The following is an 18,643-nucleotide window of genomic DNA, read 5'->3' on the forward strand; positions in this document are numbered from 1 at the left end:
GTATTACTTGTAAAATCTAATTTGTACATACATGTATATAAACAGTAAGTAAACATTACTCTAGAACAGCGTTTTCCAACCTTTTTCAGCCACGGACCCCTAGGAAATCATGCACAGTTTTCACGGACCCCCTTAATAAAATAAACAGCAAAAACCCCCTATGAATGCAGCAATGATGCCAGTTATTATCTGGATTCATCTTCTTCACGCGCGCCTGAAGACCTAGTCGTGTCCCGGTCATAGCCCGAGCACCGTCGGTAGGTACTGCCTAAAATTTCATTAATGGACATAAAGTTGTTCAATACTTCAAATATTGTTTCACCTGTAGTGTGCGTGTAATATCTATGATCTTATCTAAAAATAATAAAATCTGCTCGCTCTACGCAAGACACCGCGGACCCCCATACACATACTCGCGGACCCCCAGGGGTCCGTGGACCACAGATTGGGAAACGATGCTCTAGAACTAAATCCGTCACCGACGACATGTCGTCTACTCGTATACTTAATCTGTGGTGTACTGTCTGTATGTGGCAGATGACGGACCGAGGAAGCGCTAGGTGGCTAAGGTGCAGACGTGTAACGTATATCAATTAGCCGATCGGCTAACAAATAAAAAGCGTACATTCAGGTCGAGAGCATTTATTGAGTAAAACGGTCAAAATTCTACAAAGAATAGGCAAACGTCACAACTTTCACGTGGAAACGCTTAAGAAAAAAGTTGAAAGGCAAATATGTAATATACACGAAGTCGTGGTTGTCATCGCACACGTCGGTCGCGGAGCGGGGGCCGCCAATCCAACAACGCTCGTTGTGACGGCGCGCGCCCTCGCCTGCCTCGCAGGGAACTGTCGGCCCGGGCCCCGCGCTTACCTGGACGGAGTCACCGGTAGCGCGGCTGCATCATCATGCCGCCCATGCCGCCCATCCCGCCGGGGAACATGCCCATCGGCATCACGCCGCCCGGCAGCAGCATCCCTGCGCAGCGCCAGAGGGTGAGCGCGGGCGGCGGCGGCGCAACAGGGGACCCGCGGTCCAACGCGCGGCCGAGCGCCGCGGTGACTGAACCAATCGCCTGTCGCGTGGCCGACCGCGCGCGCGCGCCGCCGCCGCCCGCGCGCCGCACCCGCACACATACGTGCGGCGGCGCGGCCGGCGGCGGCGCGCGCGGCGCTAAGCGAGGAACACAGGAGGTAGGATCGATAGTTCACATGAAAACATCACACTCGTAAAGTGGGCGGCGATGTGACCGATCGCATCCGCTCATGCACGTTCCGTGCGGCGCCGCTCCTCGACTCATGCACGTCTCAAAGCGACAAACTACTGTACGTAAATATAATATTAGTGTAGGTACCCACCCGTGGACCGACAGTCACTCGACGCGACATGCGCACCGAGCGCGCCGCTACGTGAGCGGTTAGTGGGTTAGGGTGAAGGGAGAAGCGTTAATCGTTATCGTTCCGAGGGAGTTATCAATACAAGGCGGCGCCGGCAGCGCTCGTCAGAGCCGCAGGACAGCGCGCCGCCGGCCCGACCGACACGTCTAATATACCTTTACTCGCAGCTGTCGTGGCAAACAGAAACAAGATTACACCAAGTCGTACGAGTTTATTGTTGACTAAATGCACATATCACTCCATTGTCCACGCCGATATGTCGTGTTACAATAGCAATACTCTGAATGTGTGAACGTGAAGGAGAGTCGACTCAAAAATGCAAAATCTCATATACTAACCTATTAACACTGACTAAATATAACGTTAATACTAGTAAATGCTTAACTTTGGCTTTAGAATAATTCGTATTACAATAGATTCGATATAAAAATATGTCTATTCGTTCAAAGAATCCGCGGCCTCGGCTCTTGTACACGACACCAACAATCACACTATTGATTACAGATGTTATTGAAAATGAAATAAATCAATTTAAATTCAGTTTTACAATAAATTATTTACAACTATACTATTCATAGCTACTTGACATTATCATAGTATAAATTTTCCGTAAAGGTTTTCTAATAGTAGGGGAGCCGAAGAGGGGATTTTTGCAGTTACTCGAGCGCGGATGATAAACTTAAGGGACTATACGTTGCACGTTGTTCAGTACCTCCCCCAAGTATGAGCCCTTAATAATGGTGGGTTCGTTTAGGGCAACCAAAACTAACTTCGTAAATACTCAACCAGCACGTCAGATTAAGATAAGGTAGGTGAGTTGATAGCTAACAGGTGTGCATTTCGAAAATCTGACGATTTGAACGATACGTAATGAAATGGGAGGGTTCCAAAGTTATCAAATAAAACTTTTATCCAGACACGACCGTCATTAATTTTTTACTTATTTTGAATGAATTAATCTCCTAAATAATCGCTCATGTTTTCTGATGATTTCAGTAAGCCAAAGTTATAAAAATTAAGTCTGTAGTTTTTTTCCCCACCGCTAAAAGTCTTGCGTCGCTCATGACACTTTAGTAACTGCAAATTTAGCATCCCGGGCTCCCCTACTATAAAGTTGTAAACAGAATATGACTTCTTTGGAAATGAAAAAACTTAAGAATTTAATTATTACAGATATAAAAAAACGTGTACGTACATAAACCACGCCAATCTCCATATATTTTTGGTTCTTCTCGTTTAGTATGATCCCGACTTAGTCGACCTACCCTCAGTTTTCTAATAAAATGAATATTTTGTGAAATATACTGTATAATAAAACAAAACATAATAAAGTTATTGTCCCAAAAATAGGCATGGCAATAACCATTTAATTAATATAAATATATTTTGGCATTAATTACCAGGGAAATGATCCCTGTCTTAGATATTATATTTTTTATTCTTGATTTGCATTTTCAGGTTGCCATGTTGCCTTTCCTTGTCAGGAAAATGGATAGCAACCCATAACTTTTACTTTCGATTTGTCCTTTCTTTTAGAAAGTATAAAAAATAAAAGTAGGTAAGTGTGGTTATGAAGCAGCAACAGTATTAAATGTTTTTCATTATAAATTATATTTTTTTCACTATAAATTATATTTTTTTATCACTATAAATTATATTTTTTTCATTATAAATTATATTTCAAAAAATACCCAATGAATGATGTTGGGGCAATAAGCCATTTTCAATTAAAGGTATTAAAAAAAAACGCTAGCAGGAACACCGAGGGGGGATATAAATGTGTTGAATTTTTTATTGAAATCTCCATCAATGCTAATGAAATTTTATTGCTGCAATTTATTCTGCTATTTCTTAATTTTTTTAGGTACATCATCTTCCGTAAATTCATTTATAATTAATTATATACGTTTGACGTTGTTGTCATGGAGATTTTAAAACAAATCGATTGCGAACCGCTAGACTATGGTACCCGACAAAAACAAAATTTTACAAGAAAAAGTTTTTTGGTACAACAACTTTGTTCTTAAGTCAAAGTAATTTATAACGTTTAGGCCCTTGCAATTTCGCCTTCGATAAAAAATAACAATTGTATATTTTAGCATAAACGACAATAGTAAGCTAATTATTTTTCATTATTTTATAATAAACAATTATGTTTGAATAATTATGTATTCAGAGTATTTTAATGAAAATTAAAAAAAATCTACTAATACTAATCTATACTTCTATACTAATATTATAAAGCTGAAGAGTTTGTTTGTTTGTTTGTTTGTTTGATTGAACGCGCTAATCTCAGGAACTACTGGTCCGATTTGAAAAATTATTTCAGTGTTAGATAGCCAATTTATCGAGGAAGGCTATAGGCTATATATTATCCCCAAATTCCTACGGGAACGGGAACCACGCGGGTGAAACCGCGCGGCGTCAGCTAGTATATTATAAAGAGAAAATATTTGATTGTTTCTATCGAATAAGACGAACGAAAGGATTTGAAAAATACTTTAACCATTAGAATCCTACGAGTGTGGCGTTATTATAGTAACATTACAAAGAGATGAGAATTGATTATCTGTTTATTTGCTAAGATTTAGCTCAAAAAGATTTAAAATTACATAGTGTATTAGCCTTTATCCTGGAAAGATTTAAAATAGGTCGCTTACTAAGGTTTGACGGTCATGTATGATTTGTACCTCCCCCTGGTGCTATTCCTAGCGGATTTTATTGACCTTTAGTGGAAAATGGCTCATTGGTTCAAAATTTGCCAATTTGCAGTCATTTTTACAGCCACAATCTTATTAGAATTCAAAGTGACATAATTGTAATAATAATTTTTCTTATTCTATTATAATAGTAATATTTTACAAATAATTTTATTAACAATGACATCAAAATTACAATTTGAATTTTAATAAAATTACATTGATGAAAACATTAAATATATTGTAAATTTTGTTGAAAACGACTTTTTTATTATTATTTGGTACCCTATACCCTAATCTATGTCGAGCAATCCTCCCTACCATATGAATGTGTATGTGATGGTATTGTTTTTTGATGGTACTGTTTTGTATTGTGATGTATTTGTAGGCATTAACTAATCGTCCTGACTAGGCAAACATTAATGGAAGAACATAATGCCATAAATGGATATAATTTTTTGACCATATTCATAAGGCATTTAAAAATCAAGTTCTCATTACAATTAAAATTACAAGGACAAAAATACTATAAAATCCTTGAAAGATGATAAAAATGGTTTCGTTCAGATATTTCTATTGTGAAAAGATCCGCCTTCCATTGGAAAAAAAATGGGATAACAATATTTTATAATTTTCTCTTTTAATGTTACATTACGTCAGATAGCAGTTTATTGAAATTTTATAAGATTTTTTACAGCACACACAAAAAATGTGTTGCACTATACACTGTTCTGTAAGCCGTTATATGAAAAATGATCTCAAGCTAATTGATAATAAATAATTAATTCACATGCTAGCGAGAATTTATTTTCAATTTTCAAAAAAAAATTAAAGATTCTGTTTTATATGTATGAAGTCATTGAACTCTGACCAAGTTTAGGCTAAAATTAATGATATCAATGGGATGTTAAAGACGAGCACTGCGGCATCGCGGCAAATAGGTAGGTGTTTGAAAATACAGGATGTTTTAAAATAATAGATTTTTGAAACTTGGTTACAATTGTAACTTGAATTGTAATTTGTGTTATTTATAATGACACTAATGGATATTTTACATTGGGTACATTATGTGAGATTTCAGTTCAGGACGAAGGAAACTTCACAGTGTATAGTAGGAGTAACTCCACAATGAAATTGTATATTTATGATATTCAAATAATTGATAAAACTAAAAATGCATTTAGTTATATTATGTTAGTATCAGAGATAAGTCAGTGTCAGTCAGACCTGGTGGTAGAGTATCTACAGAATTGACTTGAGGCCGTGGCTAGTTACCACCCTACCGGCAAATACGTACCGCCAAGCGATTTACCGTTCCGGTACGATGCCGTGTAGAAACCGAAAGGAGTGTGGATTTTCATCCTCCTCCTAACAGGTTAGCCCGCTTCCATCTTAGTCTGCATCATCACTTACCATCAGGTGAGATTGTAGTCAAGGGCTAACTTGTAAAAAATAAAAAAAAACAATAATAATAATATAAAGAAGAAAGATTTGTATTTTTGTATGAATGAATAAACTCAAAAACTACTGGACCGATTTTAAAAGTTCTTTCACCAATAGAAAGCTACATTATTAGGGAGTAACACAAATTGTATTTTATCCAAATATTACTTCGGAAATTGGAACTGAGCAGGTGAAACCGCAAGGTACTGCTTTCTTTTCTTTTGAATAACATTTTAAAAATACAATACAATATGATTTTAAGTAAAACAGGTATAAAATGACAAACATTCTCTACCTTCATTATTTTTTTATGATAAACATTATATAAATCAAATAAATCTTTAGAGAGGTCAATTCTCTACATGAAATATATTTCCAAAATAACTATCAGGGGGTGATTAGTGATCGATACTGATGCCAGAACTGTAATCAGTAAAATTTTTGTCTGTCTGTATGTTCGTTATAGAAACAAGTACTCGACGGATTTTAACGAAACTTGGTACAATTATTCTTCATACTCTTGGGCAGGTTATAGTATACCTTTCATCACTCTACGATCAATCGGACCAGAACAGTGAAGGGAAATGTTGGGAAAACGGGAGAAGTTACTCCATGTTTACAGCGATAATACTGTAAGGGCGTCCGCTAGTTTAGAATAAATAATGGATAGAAGCAGGCGTTACTTTGCGGAAGTTCATCATGATTATATAATGATTTATTTATTTTGCTATCATCCGCGAAAATTCGGCAATTGCAAAGTTTGCAATTGCACGTTGTAGAGTCAACATCTCCTGAGGATGCTCCGGTTTCGGGGTGAAGCGTACGTAGAGAGTATTTTGTCGGACCTGGGTGACGTTGTCGCATGGGTTCGCCGAATTTTCGCGGATGATAGCAAAATAAATAAATCATTATATAATTAGAATAAATGATTTTGACTTGGTTTAGACTTTCTGGTTAATATGCAGTGACACGCACTTCTTAGATTCACAAATGCATTGCCTACCCCGAGGACTCATTACGAACATGTATTGGATAAGTATTTTTTCATTTTGTACAGTTTGTATATGTAATGCATACCCTATATAAAAACTGTGTGCACGCCACTGTGTGACAAGTTTACCGTAGGCCGACGATTAGCGAATGCGTGTGCGTGTGTGTGTGTGTGCAGTCAGTCGGTGCGTGGGAACGGGTACTGACCGGGCTGCAGCGGGCGCACGAGGTTGAACTGCGGCATGACGGGCAGCATGCCCATGACGGGCGGCACGCTGACGGGCACGCCCACGCGCATCTGCGGCAGCACCACGCCCGGCATCATGGGCGCGCGGCGCATGGCGGCCGCCTGCGCCTGCGCCGCCGCCTGCTGCTGGCGCGCCGCCGCCACCGCCGCCGACATGTGCGCGGCCACCTGCGCGTACATCACCGCCTGCTCACATTATGGGGCCACGGTATCAGTGGGCGGGGGAGGGACACAAGGCGCACGCCGTCACCGTCACACACAGTAGCTGGCGCCAGTAACTGGTGTACGTAATAGACAAATTATAATTAGGCGGGGGGAAGGACATAGATTAACAAATATAATCTATATATATAAAAAGGAATTGCTGTTCGTTAGTCTCGCTAAAACTGGAGAACGGCTTAACGGATTATCTTATCTTGGTCTTGAAATGTTCGTGGAGGTATAGGGAAGGAAGGAGAGAAAAAATCAAATAATTTCCGGGAAAACCCTAAAAACTGCCCTTTTCTATTTCCCATACAAACGTTTAGTCAAGCGGTAGGGTAGGGTAGGGGTAGGATAGGGGTAGGGTAGGGGTAGAGTAGGGATAGAGAATAAGTGCACTTATGTCAAAACGAAGCTTGACCGGGTCCGCTAGTTAAATATATATATTAAGACAAATAATAAGCGACAATAGCTTGACGGTAAAGCCGGTAAAGCCGGTAAAGTCGAAAAATCTCAGACCTTTGCAACTAGTTGGAAGGGGAACAGGAATATTGGTAATTTAAAAAAAAAAAATAGCAAATGCTCTTTTAACCAAAAAAAATTATACCATCACCATCTAGCCCCAAAATAAGCATAGCTTGTGTTTAATAATGCTTAAAAATTATATAGATATACCGTTAAGACACAAGAACTACTTGTACCATGCTCATCATATTATAAATATACATTGAGATGACAGAGAATGGCAAATTATATAGTATATTCCAAAAATAAACCCCAACATTTAAAAAAAAATTAAGAAGCTCTGGAAAAAAGAAATATGTATTTAAAAATATATTAAGCAAAATAGTACATCTATAATAACATAGAATACATTAGAAATCGAATAACTGTACAGTCCTACTCAATGTTTACTGTTTACCAACAAACAAATTAAAAATGAGGTTATAAATCACTAGTCATTTCGCACTGAATAATAATTATAATTAATGTACTTAAATTAACGTACATAAATTCGATTGATAAGCTTAGAATTATTAGATAAAGTTTATATATTTTGAATAATATTTTATAAACAAAAAATACATAATTTATAATAAACTAGCTGATGCCGCGCGGTTTCACCCGCGTGGTTCCCGTTCCCGTAGGAATACGGGGATAATATATAGCCTATAGCCTTCCTCGATAAATGGGCTATCTAACACTGAAAGAATTTTTCAAATCGGACCAGTAGTTCCTGAGATTAGCGCGTTCAATCAAACAAACAATCTCTTCCGCTTTATAATATTAGTATAGATAAGTTATGAAATGACATGTATTTTCTACCTTAATTTCTAATTTGTTTGTTGGTAAACAGTACACAAGTAAAGCTGTAGTATACTAAATAAAATTACTTAAAATAAATTATTGTAATACAACAACAACAAGGCACAAAAAGCATTTTTTTTTTCTCTTTTTATGCAAATTCTGGAACCACCAAATGGATTTTCATGCAGATTTGAAAGTTGAGTTTCGTTATTATTATACCAAAGTTGGGTCCAATTGTACATCATATAATACTAGGTATTTTAATGATCAGTTCTCCTTATAGGAGGGCAAAGAAGAAAGAAGAAGAAGAAGGAGGGCATATGAAGCTTTCCTGCTGAAAGCCTGAAAATGCTGCTCCAATGTGATTTGGTGAAGTGATAATGTAACAACTATTGTTAGATGTTGATGACCGTCAACCGGGCTTGGCAAATTCATTCATAACACTTTCGATGGTTTGCGGGAGCCAGGTAGCGATGACTGATAGAAGTTGACCTCTACACATAACTTATTACGCTACGAATAAGTCTTCAAATATCACTCAATATCCAATATAACATAACTTGATATTATGATATATGAGAATATGTATAGATTAAATATTATAATATAAAATAATTATAATATAAAATAATAAAAATAAAGTGACGGAATAAAAAGATTCCTTTGATTCACTTATTTATATATTGAAAAAATAGACACAAAAATAAACAAAATCTTCCCATTTCATTTTATAAAAAACATAAAAAATCAATTTTGATAATAATGATATTTATAAGTTATTTGGCAACCAATAACTTAGCAGGTCGTCAGACTCATTTTCTACTTCGTGTGCGTTTTATTCTGACAACCGCAGGTCATTTAATACAATACTTATGGTCCCTGTTTTCAGTCATACGTCCCCCGTCGCCCGCATACCATGGGAATGTCACCAACGAACTTGCCAAGCTATAGCATTTCAGTCCAACAACTAAACCTCTATACTGATATATAAGGGAGGCCAAATAATAACAAGCTAGTCAAATGAGACACATACCTCAGCCTGGCTGGTGCTGGGAGTGATCATGGTGGGTGCCACGGAGGGCGCGGGCGCGTCCGGCTTCGGCTTCGGCCGGTACTTTGAGTTGCGAGCTCTGAAATAAAGAAAAAATGTGCTTTAAATATTGGATAGAAGCAGGCGTTACTTTGCGGAAGTTCATCATGATTATATAATGATTTATTTATTTTGCTATCATCCGCGAAAATTCGGCGAACCCATGCGACAACGTCACCCAGGTCCGACAAAATACTCTCTACGTACGTTTCACCCCGAAACCGGAGCATCCTCAGGAGATGTTGACTCTACAACGTGCAATTGCAAAGTGTCGTTTTCGACCTTTGCTTCGTCTTTTATAGACCAAAAAGTAGGTGGGGCAGGAGGTGGGCGTTGCCAAGATACTTATAATATAAGCGATTTATCGAGCATCGCATTCAAACATTTTTATTAGTGGTGACTTCGATAACTCTATTTGTTCATTTAATAAGCAAATTCCTGACTTATTATGTTTTATCATTTCTAATTGTTCCAAAACGCATAGTCTTAAGCCTTTATTGCAAGTGTGTAAAATGTCATACATATGATTATCTGCCAGCTTATGGCCAGTATCTAGGATATGCTTTGCAAAGTGCGACCTTTGTGGACGGTCATTTCGAACAGCGGATATGTGCTCCTTGTAACGTGTATCAAAATTCCGACCGGTTTGACCAATATATGTTGCATTACATTCAGAACATTGCAATTTATATACTCCCGATTTATGTTGCTTTTTTAGTTTATCTTTACCATTGCAAATATTTTTAAGAGAGTTATTTGTCCTGAAAGCCACATTTATATCATGCTTTCTAAGTGTTTTTGCAATACGTTCCGACACTGGACCAAAGTATGTTAGACTAGCTTTAAATTTTTTAGGTTTTTCTAATGGAATTCCATAAAGTTCTTTTCTAATCAACACCAATTGTTTCTTATTGATTATTCTATTCACAATATTCGGGTTGTATCCATTCGAAATGGCCATGCGATATATTATATTTAATTCCTTGTTATACTGATCCCTAGTTAGAGGAATGGACATCAGTCTATGAACATAACTATGGAAAGCTGCTAATTTATGTTGCCATGGATACAGAATTAACATAACACTTCATAAGAAAGGGGACATTGTTAAAAATATTATAGCGCACGATATCAATAACACTCACACTCTCACAATACCTAATCAGGACATGAAAATATTGAAATCATTACAGAGCACTATTGCACGAGATAATATTGTAATTTCTAAAGCTGATAAAGGTAATACAGTTATAATAATGAAACGGGACGAGTATGTGGATAAAGTAAAAGATATACTTCTTGGAGACGAATTCCATCAATTATCAACAGATCCAACTAAAAAGTTTGCTGCAATAGTTAGACTAGCTATAAATAAATCAGAATTTATATTCCCCAAATGTACATCTAAACAAAAGGCTATTGTAATGAACACTCATGCCCCAGTTTTGTATGGCTTACCTAAAATTCACAAGGATAACATCCCAATGCGTCCAGTCGTCTCCTATATTGGAGCGCCAGCATATGAACTAGCAAAGCAATTAAATAATATAATTAAACTAAAAACCTCTTTTCGGCCAGTATTTGCACTTAAAAACACTGTTGAACTAGTCATCAAAATCAAGGATATAGATTTACCTAACTGTTGTAAATTAATATCATTAGATGTCGATAGCTTATTTACTAATGTTCCAGTAAACGAAACACTGGACATTTTAAATAAATTGTTAGAAATAAATAAAACGCATCCTACTGAAATGGCAGAGTTGATTGAGTTAACACATATATGTATGGAACAAAATTATTTTAGATTTAATAATGATTACTACCAGCAAAATGAAGGGCTAGCTATGGGTTCACCTTTGAGTCTCTTAATGGCTGACATATTTATGGATGACTTTGAAAATAAAAATATTGTTAAAAATAATCACATTTTATATTACTATCGATATGTAGACGATATAATTATATGCTGGACTGGAACGGACAGACAATTGGATGTCTTTGTAGATAAATTAAACAATTTGCACCCAAAAATTAAATTTAAATTAGAAATAGAACAGAATAATTCTTTAAATTTCCTTGATGTAACAATCACTAGAGTTAATAATAGACATCACTTTGGGATTTATCGTAAGCCAACTTATACAGATATAACCATACCAGCTTCATCTTGTCATCCATGGCAACATAAATTAGCAGCTTTCCATAGTTATGTTCATAGACTGATGTCCATTCCTCTAACTAGGGATCAGTATAACAAGGAATTAAATATAATATATCGCATGGCCATTTCGAATGGATACAACCCGAATATTGTGAATAGAATAATCAATAAGAAACAATTGGTGTTGATTAGAAAAGAACTTTATGGAATTCCATTAGAAAAACCTAAAAAATTTAAAGCTAGTCTAACATACTTTGGTCCAGTGTCGGAACGTATTGCAAAAACACTTAGAAAGCATGATATAAATGTGGCTTTCAGGACAAATAACTCTCTTAAAAATATTTGCAATGGTAAAGATAAACTAGAAAAGCAACATAAATCGGGAGTATATAAATTGCAATGTTCTGAATGTAATGCAACATATATTGGTCAAACCGGTCGGAATTTTGATACACAACTTCTTTCAAAATTTCTTATCTGACGTGCTATTTGAGTATTTGTGAAGTTATTTTTTTATATATTAAGCGCACATACTTGGTAATCTTTATAAATAGTCAACATTTCAAAAGTGAAATAAATAAATTCTGATTTGATTTGGAGGTACTCAACAACGTGCAGGTTACGTTCATCTGCCGCGCTCGAGTTTTACCAAAAATCCCCTACTACAATCATCATTATCAGCCAATGGACGTTGTCCACTGCTGGACACAGGTCGCATTTACTTCCAAACACAACGGTCTCGAGCCGCCAACATCCAGCGGGTTCTGCAACCCGCTTGATGTCCTCGGCTCACCTAGCGGGGGAGAACCAACACGCTTTTTTTTTTTATTCTTTACAAGTTAGCCCTTGACTACAATCTCACCTGATGGTAAGTGTGATGATGCAGTCTAAAATGGAAGCGGGCTACTTGTTAGGGGGTGAAAATCCACACCCCTTTCGGTTTCTACACGGCATCGTACCGGAACGCTAAATCGCTTGGCGGTAAGTTGGTAACTAGCCACGGCCGAAGCCTCCCACCAGCCAAAACGCTTTCCGGTGCGGGGTCGCCATTCCAGCACCTTGGGACCCCAAGGTCCATCGGCTCTTCAAACTATGTGGCCTGCCCATTGCCACTTGGCATAGCTTCGTGACTCGCTGCTATGTCAGTGACTTTGGTTTGTCTGCGGATCTCCTCATTTCCTGTGATAGATGACACTAAAGGAAAAATTCCAGCACACACCTGATTTCCTCCAGGGACACATCCTCTGGGGGGTGTATGATCTTGGAGCCGGCGCCGGTGGCGGTGACCAGGGGGCACGAGTGCGCGGCGGGGGGCTTCACCTCACCGTTCTCTTTGGGCTCGCTCGCCGCCGCGGACGACGTCGTCGGCGGCGCGCTTATTGTGGCATTACTGTGGGATAAAGGTTATATACACATCATTATCAACCCATAATCAGCTCACTGCTGAGCAGAGACAGAGCGAGTCTCCTCTCAATATGAGAGGGGTTATGGGTGGGTGGATCCACCACTCTGGCTCAATGCGAATTGGCAGACTTCACACACAGACAATTAGGAAAACTCTCAGGTACGCAGGATTCTTCACGATGCTTTTCCTTCATCATTTGAAATACGTGATATTTAATTTCTTAAAATGGACCCGGCACCCGCACAGTGATTCCATGGAATGCTAAGATATTCGTCTCTCTCTCACATAACTCTAAAGTTGGAGGTGCATGCCCCAAACCGGATTCGAGGCTATGCCCTCCGGAATCAGAGGCAGAGGTCATATCCACTGGGCTATCACAGCTCTATCATATTATGATTACTATATTAAGACGGCTTCATATTACGATTACTATATTAGTCCAATACATCGCCTTCCAGATTTGATATACTATACTAATCACACACAAAAAGTACAAATTATTATGAATTTTGGATCCTTCAAGGATCCCTCTATCCTGTTAAACAAGAGTTTTAGTGGGATTGGATGGTCATCTTCAGTGAATCCAAAAATGCATTATGACATTAATAAAAAAATAAATCTGTTTTACTTTAGGCCCTTACCTTGATTGTAAAATGTTTTTTAATGTATGTCCCCTTACCTGTAAGCAGGGAACGTAGGTTTGCTCGGCGTCGAGGTGGGAACACTCGCCGCAGGGAACAGCGGCCTCATTCCTGGCATCATCATTCTGTAATCATACAAAACAAAATATTATTTCTGTAATCATACATCATTCATTCTGTAATCATACAAAACAAAATATATTAGAGACAGCAGATCTGCAGACTTGTATGCACTTATTATTCTTCCCTACCCTACTCCTACCCAACCCTATTTTTCTTCATTTACCCTTTATATTTTTACAGAATGTTGACTTTTTAGCAACATTTAGTTACACAGGAACAGGTAGTATAAACAACTTTTGCTGACAAAAGTTGATAATTAACATTTGGAAAAACTCTTGGACTGATACAACGATGATTCATGGCGTTGGCTACAAAAATTCAGGCTTCCATATAAGAGACAAAATCAAGGAGGCCAATCCCATCAATGCCATGTAAATACAATCAGACACAGGAAAACACCCATGCTCATGACACAAATATTTTCCAGTTGTAGGAATCAAACCCACAGCCATGGATGCAGAAGGCAGGTTCACTACCCACTGTGCCAAGCAGCTGTCGTATTTCTTTCGAGCTATAGGTCACAGAAAACTACTACTACTAACCATTCGCTGCCCGCGAGTATTTTATTGAAAAGCTTGCTGCGTTGAAGAAGCTGACAGTCAGGGAATGCGGTTTTAATCTACCGTTGTGAGCCATTTAAAAAATCTTTATATTCCTCTATCGCGTGGAGCATGATACTGTGCTATTGCCCTTAGTGGGTTTACTTTATATTTTTTTACATGTCACGTAAAAGATACGATTTTAAGAGTCAAAGGGTTAAATGGACCTTATATGTGTTATATCAAGTATCTCACCTAGGTGCCTGCATGAAATGCTGCATCATGGGATTCATCTGCATGTGTCCAGGGTACATGCTAGGTGGAACAGGTCCCATCGGCGTCGGCAGGATACCAGGGGACACTGTCGACGGGCCCGGACCAAGCTGCGGATACAAGTATAACTTGTAATTACTGTAAACTCAAAAATACTATTCAAGTTACCCTGGTTTTATATCTATACCTAACTAAACTTGTATATGGATAAAATATAGATATTATTTATTAACTGAAGTAAATCCTGTCATTTTTGCTTTATTTATAGTTAAAAGACCAAAGACCAGTTTCACCGCCATCTGATAAGTATTGGACAGACTAACTGTAAGTTTTGTAATTTTCTTACTTCATGTCAAATGACAAAGACAAAACTTGTAAAGGTGTAGAGGTTGTAAAACTGGCCCTAGTAGTCTATGTATGTTAAAGTTTAGGAAAAATGTATTGAAGTTTTAGTTATTGTGTGTTCCAAGCGGAAATCTGTCCTATTGTTTAGCACTTCCGTCAACAGAGTCCTTAATCTTTGCTCACCCTAACTGATAATATCCTATCAATGTGAATTTGACTTTCAAAACCTTACTACTCAACCAATCAATATGAAATTTTGGATAAATAGACTTCAGATGTAATAGAAGTGACAGCACAAATGTTTGTGTGAGTAAACTAAAGAAATGCCAGCTTCATGTCTTGTAGTCTATCTATATATTATATCTTGTATCTATCTATGTATATCTTGTAGTGATACAGAAGAGTCATGCATCAAAACATGTTTACTAAAAGAAAAATATACATACAGCTGAAGCTCCTTCTTTTTGGAAGTCGGTTAAAACTTTGGCTTAGCAACCACTTATAGATAAATGATTATATTTTATGAACAACTTTCTGCTTTACTGATGAAGTATTTAGTTTCACACTAACTTATTTGTCTGTATTTGTACTGTATTATTCCATCCAAAATCAAACCAATTTTCTATTTCCATTTTTCAATATTTGCTATATCCTTTTACAGAAAAAAATATTGCTGTTTATTATGTTAGTTGTTGATTTTATGTAAACTGCTACTCAGCAGTGTACTACTTGCTCAATGTTATGCAATTACACATTTTGTAATCTAAATCAAATGCACATATTTCAATATTTGGTATTTCATTTGATTCATGGTCTATCTATCTAGGTTATATGCAAGAATATATAAAAAAATATTTATCATATCAATTACAAAGTAACTGTAAATAGTGCAGTGCATAAAAAGAGGTCCATATTAAACTTGCAGTGTTAATGAACATAAATTAACGTTTATACTCTAAGAAAACAAATCCAGTTAATAGGAATTTGACAGAACTTACAGAAACACAAATTTTGGATTGGTTCATTGGTGAAACTTGGTTCACGAAAATGGCATTTCTCAGATCCATTTATTACAACTCCGCCTATAATGATGTATATTACAATTTAATTGTAATTACTGTAAAATTAATTCATTATTGTGTAAAAATTTCCACTTGTAGCATGGGAAAAACATTGTACTTTGTGATTAATCTCTGACATCAATTAACCATGTTTTAAGCAAAAAATGACAACTGAATGAATCCATGTAATATTCAATGGTAGGTAGGTAAATATGGCATCTCTTAATAAAATTTATTACCACATCCATATTTCTTAGGAAATGTAATTGTTATTTAGCTCTTTGGCTATGGTATGTTAAGTATTTTATTAATTAATTATTTAATCAAGTTATTAATTCTCAAAGGTAAAGAACAAAACCAATTTTGAAGAGATTTGGCAAACAGTAGTAAACAATATGCTAATTATCTCTACAGCTGATATTTTCTTTTACTGAAGCTAGCGCTCGAGTAGGTTGCCTATGGTGGTTTACCTAGAAGATGTATCTGGACTTGAAGATACAATTAGGTGGTTGGTAAAACTATGTATTTGGTACATTGTATAATGTAATCATAAAAATTTTGACTTATTGATGTCTGTTTTGACCATGACCTAAATGTGAAATCCATTTGATTTCTATAAATATTTATGACATTTATTTAAAAAGGTAACAAAATTTATATTAACATGGCATGTTTTAAAACTAAAGTAATAAATAAAAACTCAATGCAATTACTTACTGGTTTCACTTTATACTGTAATCCAATTATCTAATTAGTGCTCGTGTTTAGAACATATGGATATAAAAAGGTCTTACCAAGGCTGGAGTAGCTTTTTTCTTAGCCGCAGGCTCGTCATCTTCACTGTCTGAACCTTTCCCCCCACCTAGAGGATTGACTTTTGGTATAATTTGCACAGGAATACTTTCAACAGACCTACCTTGTGGGAACACTAACGCTACACATCAATATTACATCTATAGCTACAAGTGTCCCAAGCAAAAGAAATTCAAGATAAACCATGATTGTACATACTGTATGATCCAAAAACAGCCAAAGCCCATAAAAAAGTTTTTATACCTGTCTTTTGTTTCTCATGCTCCTTCACATCTTCGGGGGGTATACCTTCCATTCCATATATTTCTATTTCTATATTTGACCTATTTGGTAGTGAATTTGGAACTTTGTCTATGGCTTCTTTGTGGACCTGGAAGAACGGCGTAAATAAATACATGGCAGCGAAAATATATAGATAGCACTCTAAGAACCGTATTTTATGGGTAGTTATTTACGTTCTACTATTATAGGCGCGCAATATGGCGCGCGATCGTGCCAAAATATCTCAACCTATAAGCAGACGAGTTAAAAAAATACTGCAGTAAAGGCGTGGGCGGGCGGGGCCGCTGCCAGAACAGCGGCGCGCTTACCTGCATGCAGTGTATCGACAGCCCGGGGCCTGTGTACAATTTCTTGTGGCAAATGTGGCATTTGAAATGCTTCGCTTTTTGATGTTGTATCAGAATTTTTTCATCGTCAAACTCCCGATTGCAATACCTGAGTCGTGCGCTAAGAAAATCATCTACTATTTACACTAAAGCTATAGGAACGAAACGTTAATTATGTCACGCGAAGGCCATTGATCGACGTTGTTGCAATCGATGACTCGTTGTTAATATTTTAAAAGGATACCAGCACCACGGCTTTGATGCCTTCTTCTTCTTTCTGCCCATTATCGAACTAATATCCTTAAAACTTACAAAGATCTAAAATAATACTAATCTACAAGTAAACTACTTAAATTCCTACTTATCACAGTTATATTCAATTGCAAATGCAAATACAATTCTTATTATATTCTACTGAATAGTTATCGACGCAAAACGTTTAAGCAATGCAAAATGGCGACGGTACTCCGCACGTCACGTCTCGGAATAAAAAAATTGGTTTCACCACAGAATATAGTTGACTTTGGTTGACAACGTTGACGTTGACCGGTGAACATATATATTTTTTTAAACTGGTTTCATAGCTTTAGGTTCTAGTCTTATTGCGATCATGGTCATAATGATACATTCCACTAAGCGATCCTAAAGTTCACGTTCACGAACACGCCACTGTTTTTTCCCAATAGACTAGGTACTTGCCTCTTTTGTAAATAGTGTTTAAACTGACTTATTGAAGTATTATAAGCTATATTTTATTTTGTCCCGTCAATAATAACCAGTAAAAATTATAATATTAATGAAAAAATATCTTCGTATAATTTTTGCCGTCGAAACACAACCCATTAGCAAGTAACGTCATTCATAGAGATAACAGCGTGATTGGCGTTTGCAGTGATGTGATATATGATTGGTGATTGCGGTGACGTGCACCGCAATCACCAATCACATACCGATCCCTGGTAGCGAATGACGTCACAGTTTATGATTGGCGTTTGCGGTGCCGTGATAAAATTTCAATTTTGTTTTATAAAAATATTACAACTACGAGATTATTTTCACAAATAAAAAAGTGATTAGAATTTCTAGGCATCTACACTGCCTATATTATGCAAAAAATCTTCGTAGTTTTTTTTATTGTCCGTATTTGGCCAAATATTCACCATTGGAGCCAATGTTTGGCCACTAAGATATTTCGACACGCCGAACTACGCAGCTCTGCTAACCCCTATTTAGGTTTTATAGTTTTCGTACAATGCGCAGTCATACTCCTCGTGTTCAGAGCGGACTCGAAGTTTG

General features: G+C 37.0%; 1 protein-coding gene across 2 annotated transcripts; it reads right to left on the bottom strand.

The window, feature by feature from the left end:
- Nucleotides 1–626: 626 nt before the first annotated feature.
- On the bottom strand, nt 627–17,838 carry LOC112044923 (BUB3-interacting and GLEBS motif-containing protein ZNF207). 2 transcript variants are annotated; one of them, XM_052885262.1, is made up of 10 exons: nt 17,592–17,838; nt 17,330–17,456; nt 16,983–17,109; nt 16,721–16,788; nt 14,503–14,630; nt 13,624–13,710; nt 12,759–12,929; nt 9,319–9,415; nt 6,737–6,944; nt 627–978 (listed from the first exon to the last, which is right to left on the bottom strand). In XM_052885262.1, exons 1-10 carry the CDS (start codon nt 17,630–17,632, stop codon nt 884–886), a joined length of 1,149 nt encoding a protein of 382 aa, XP_052741222.1. In that variant the 5' UTR covers nt 17,633–17,838; the 3' UTR covers nt 627–883. The 2 variants fall into 2 exon arrangements, with proteins under 2 accessions (XP_052741222.1, XP_052741220.1); XM_052885260.1 differs by having other exon boundaries at nt 6,737–6,962.
- Between the last annotated feature and the right edge of the window lie 805 nt (nt 17,839–18,643).

This window comes from Bicyclus anynana, chromosome 14 (assembly GCF_947172395.1).
Source record: "Bicyclus anynana chromosome 14, ilBicAnyn1.1, whole genome shotgun sequence".
NCBI lineage: Eukaryota > Metazoa > Arthropoda > Insecta > Lepidoptera > Nymphalidae > Bicyclus > Bicyclus anynana.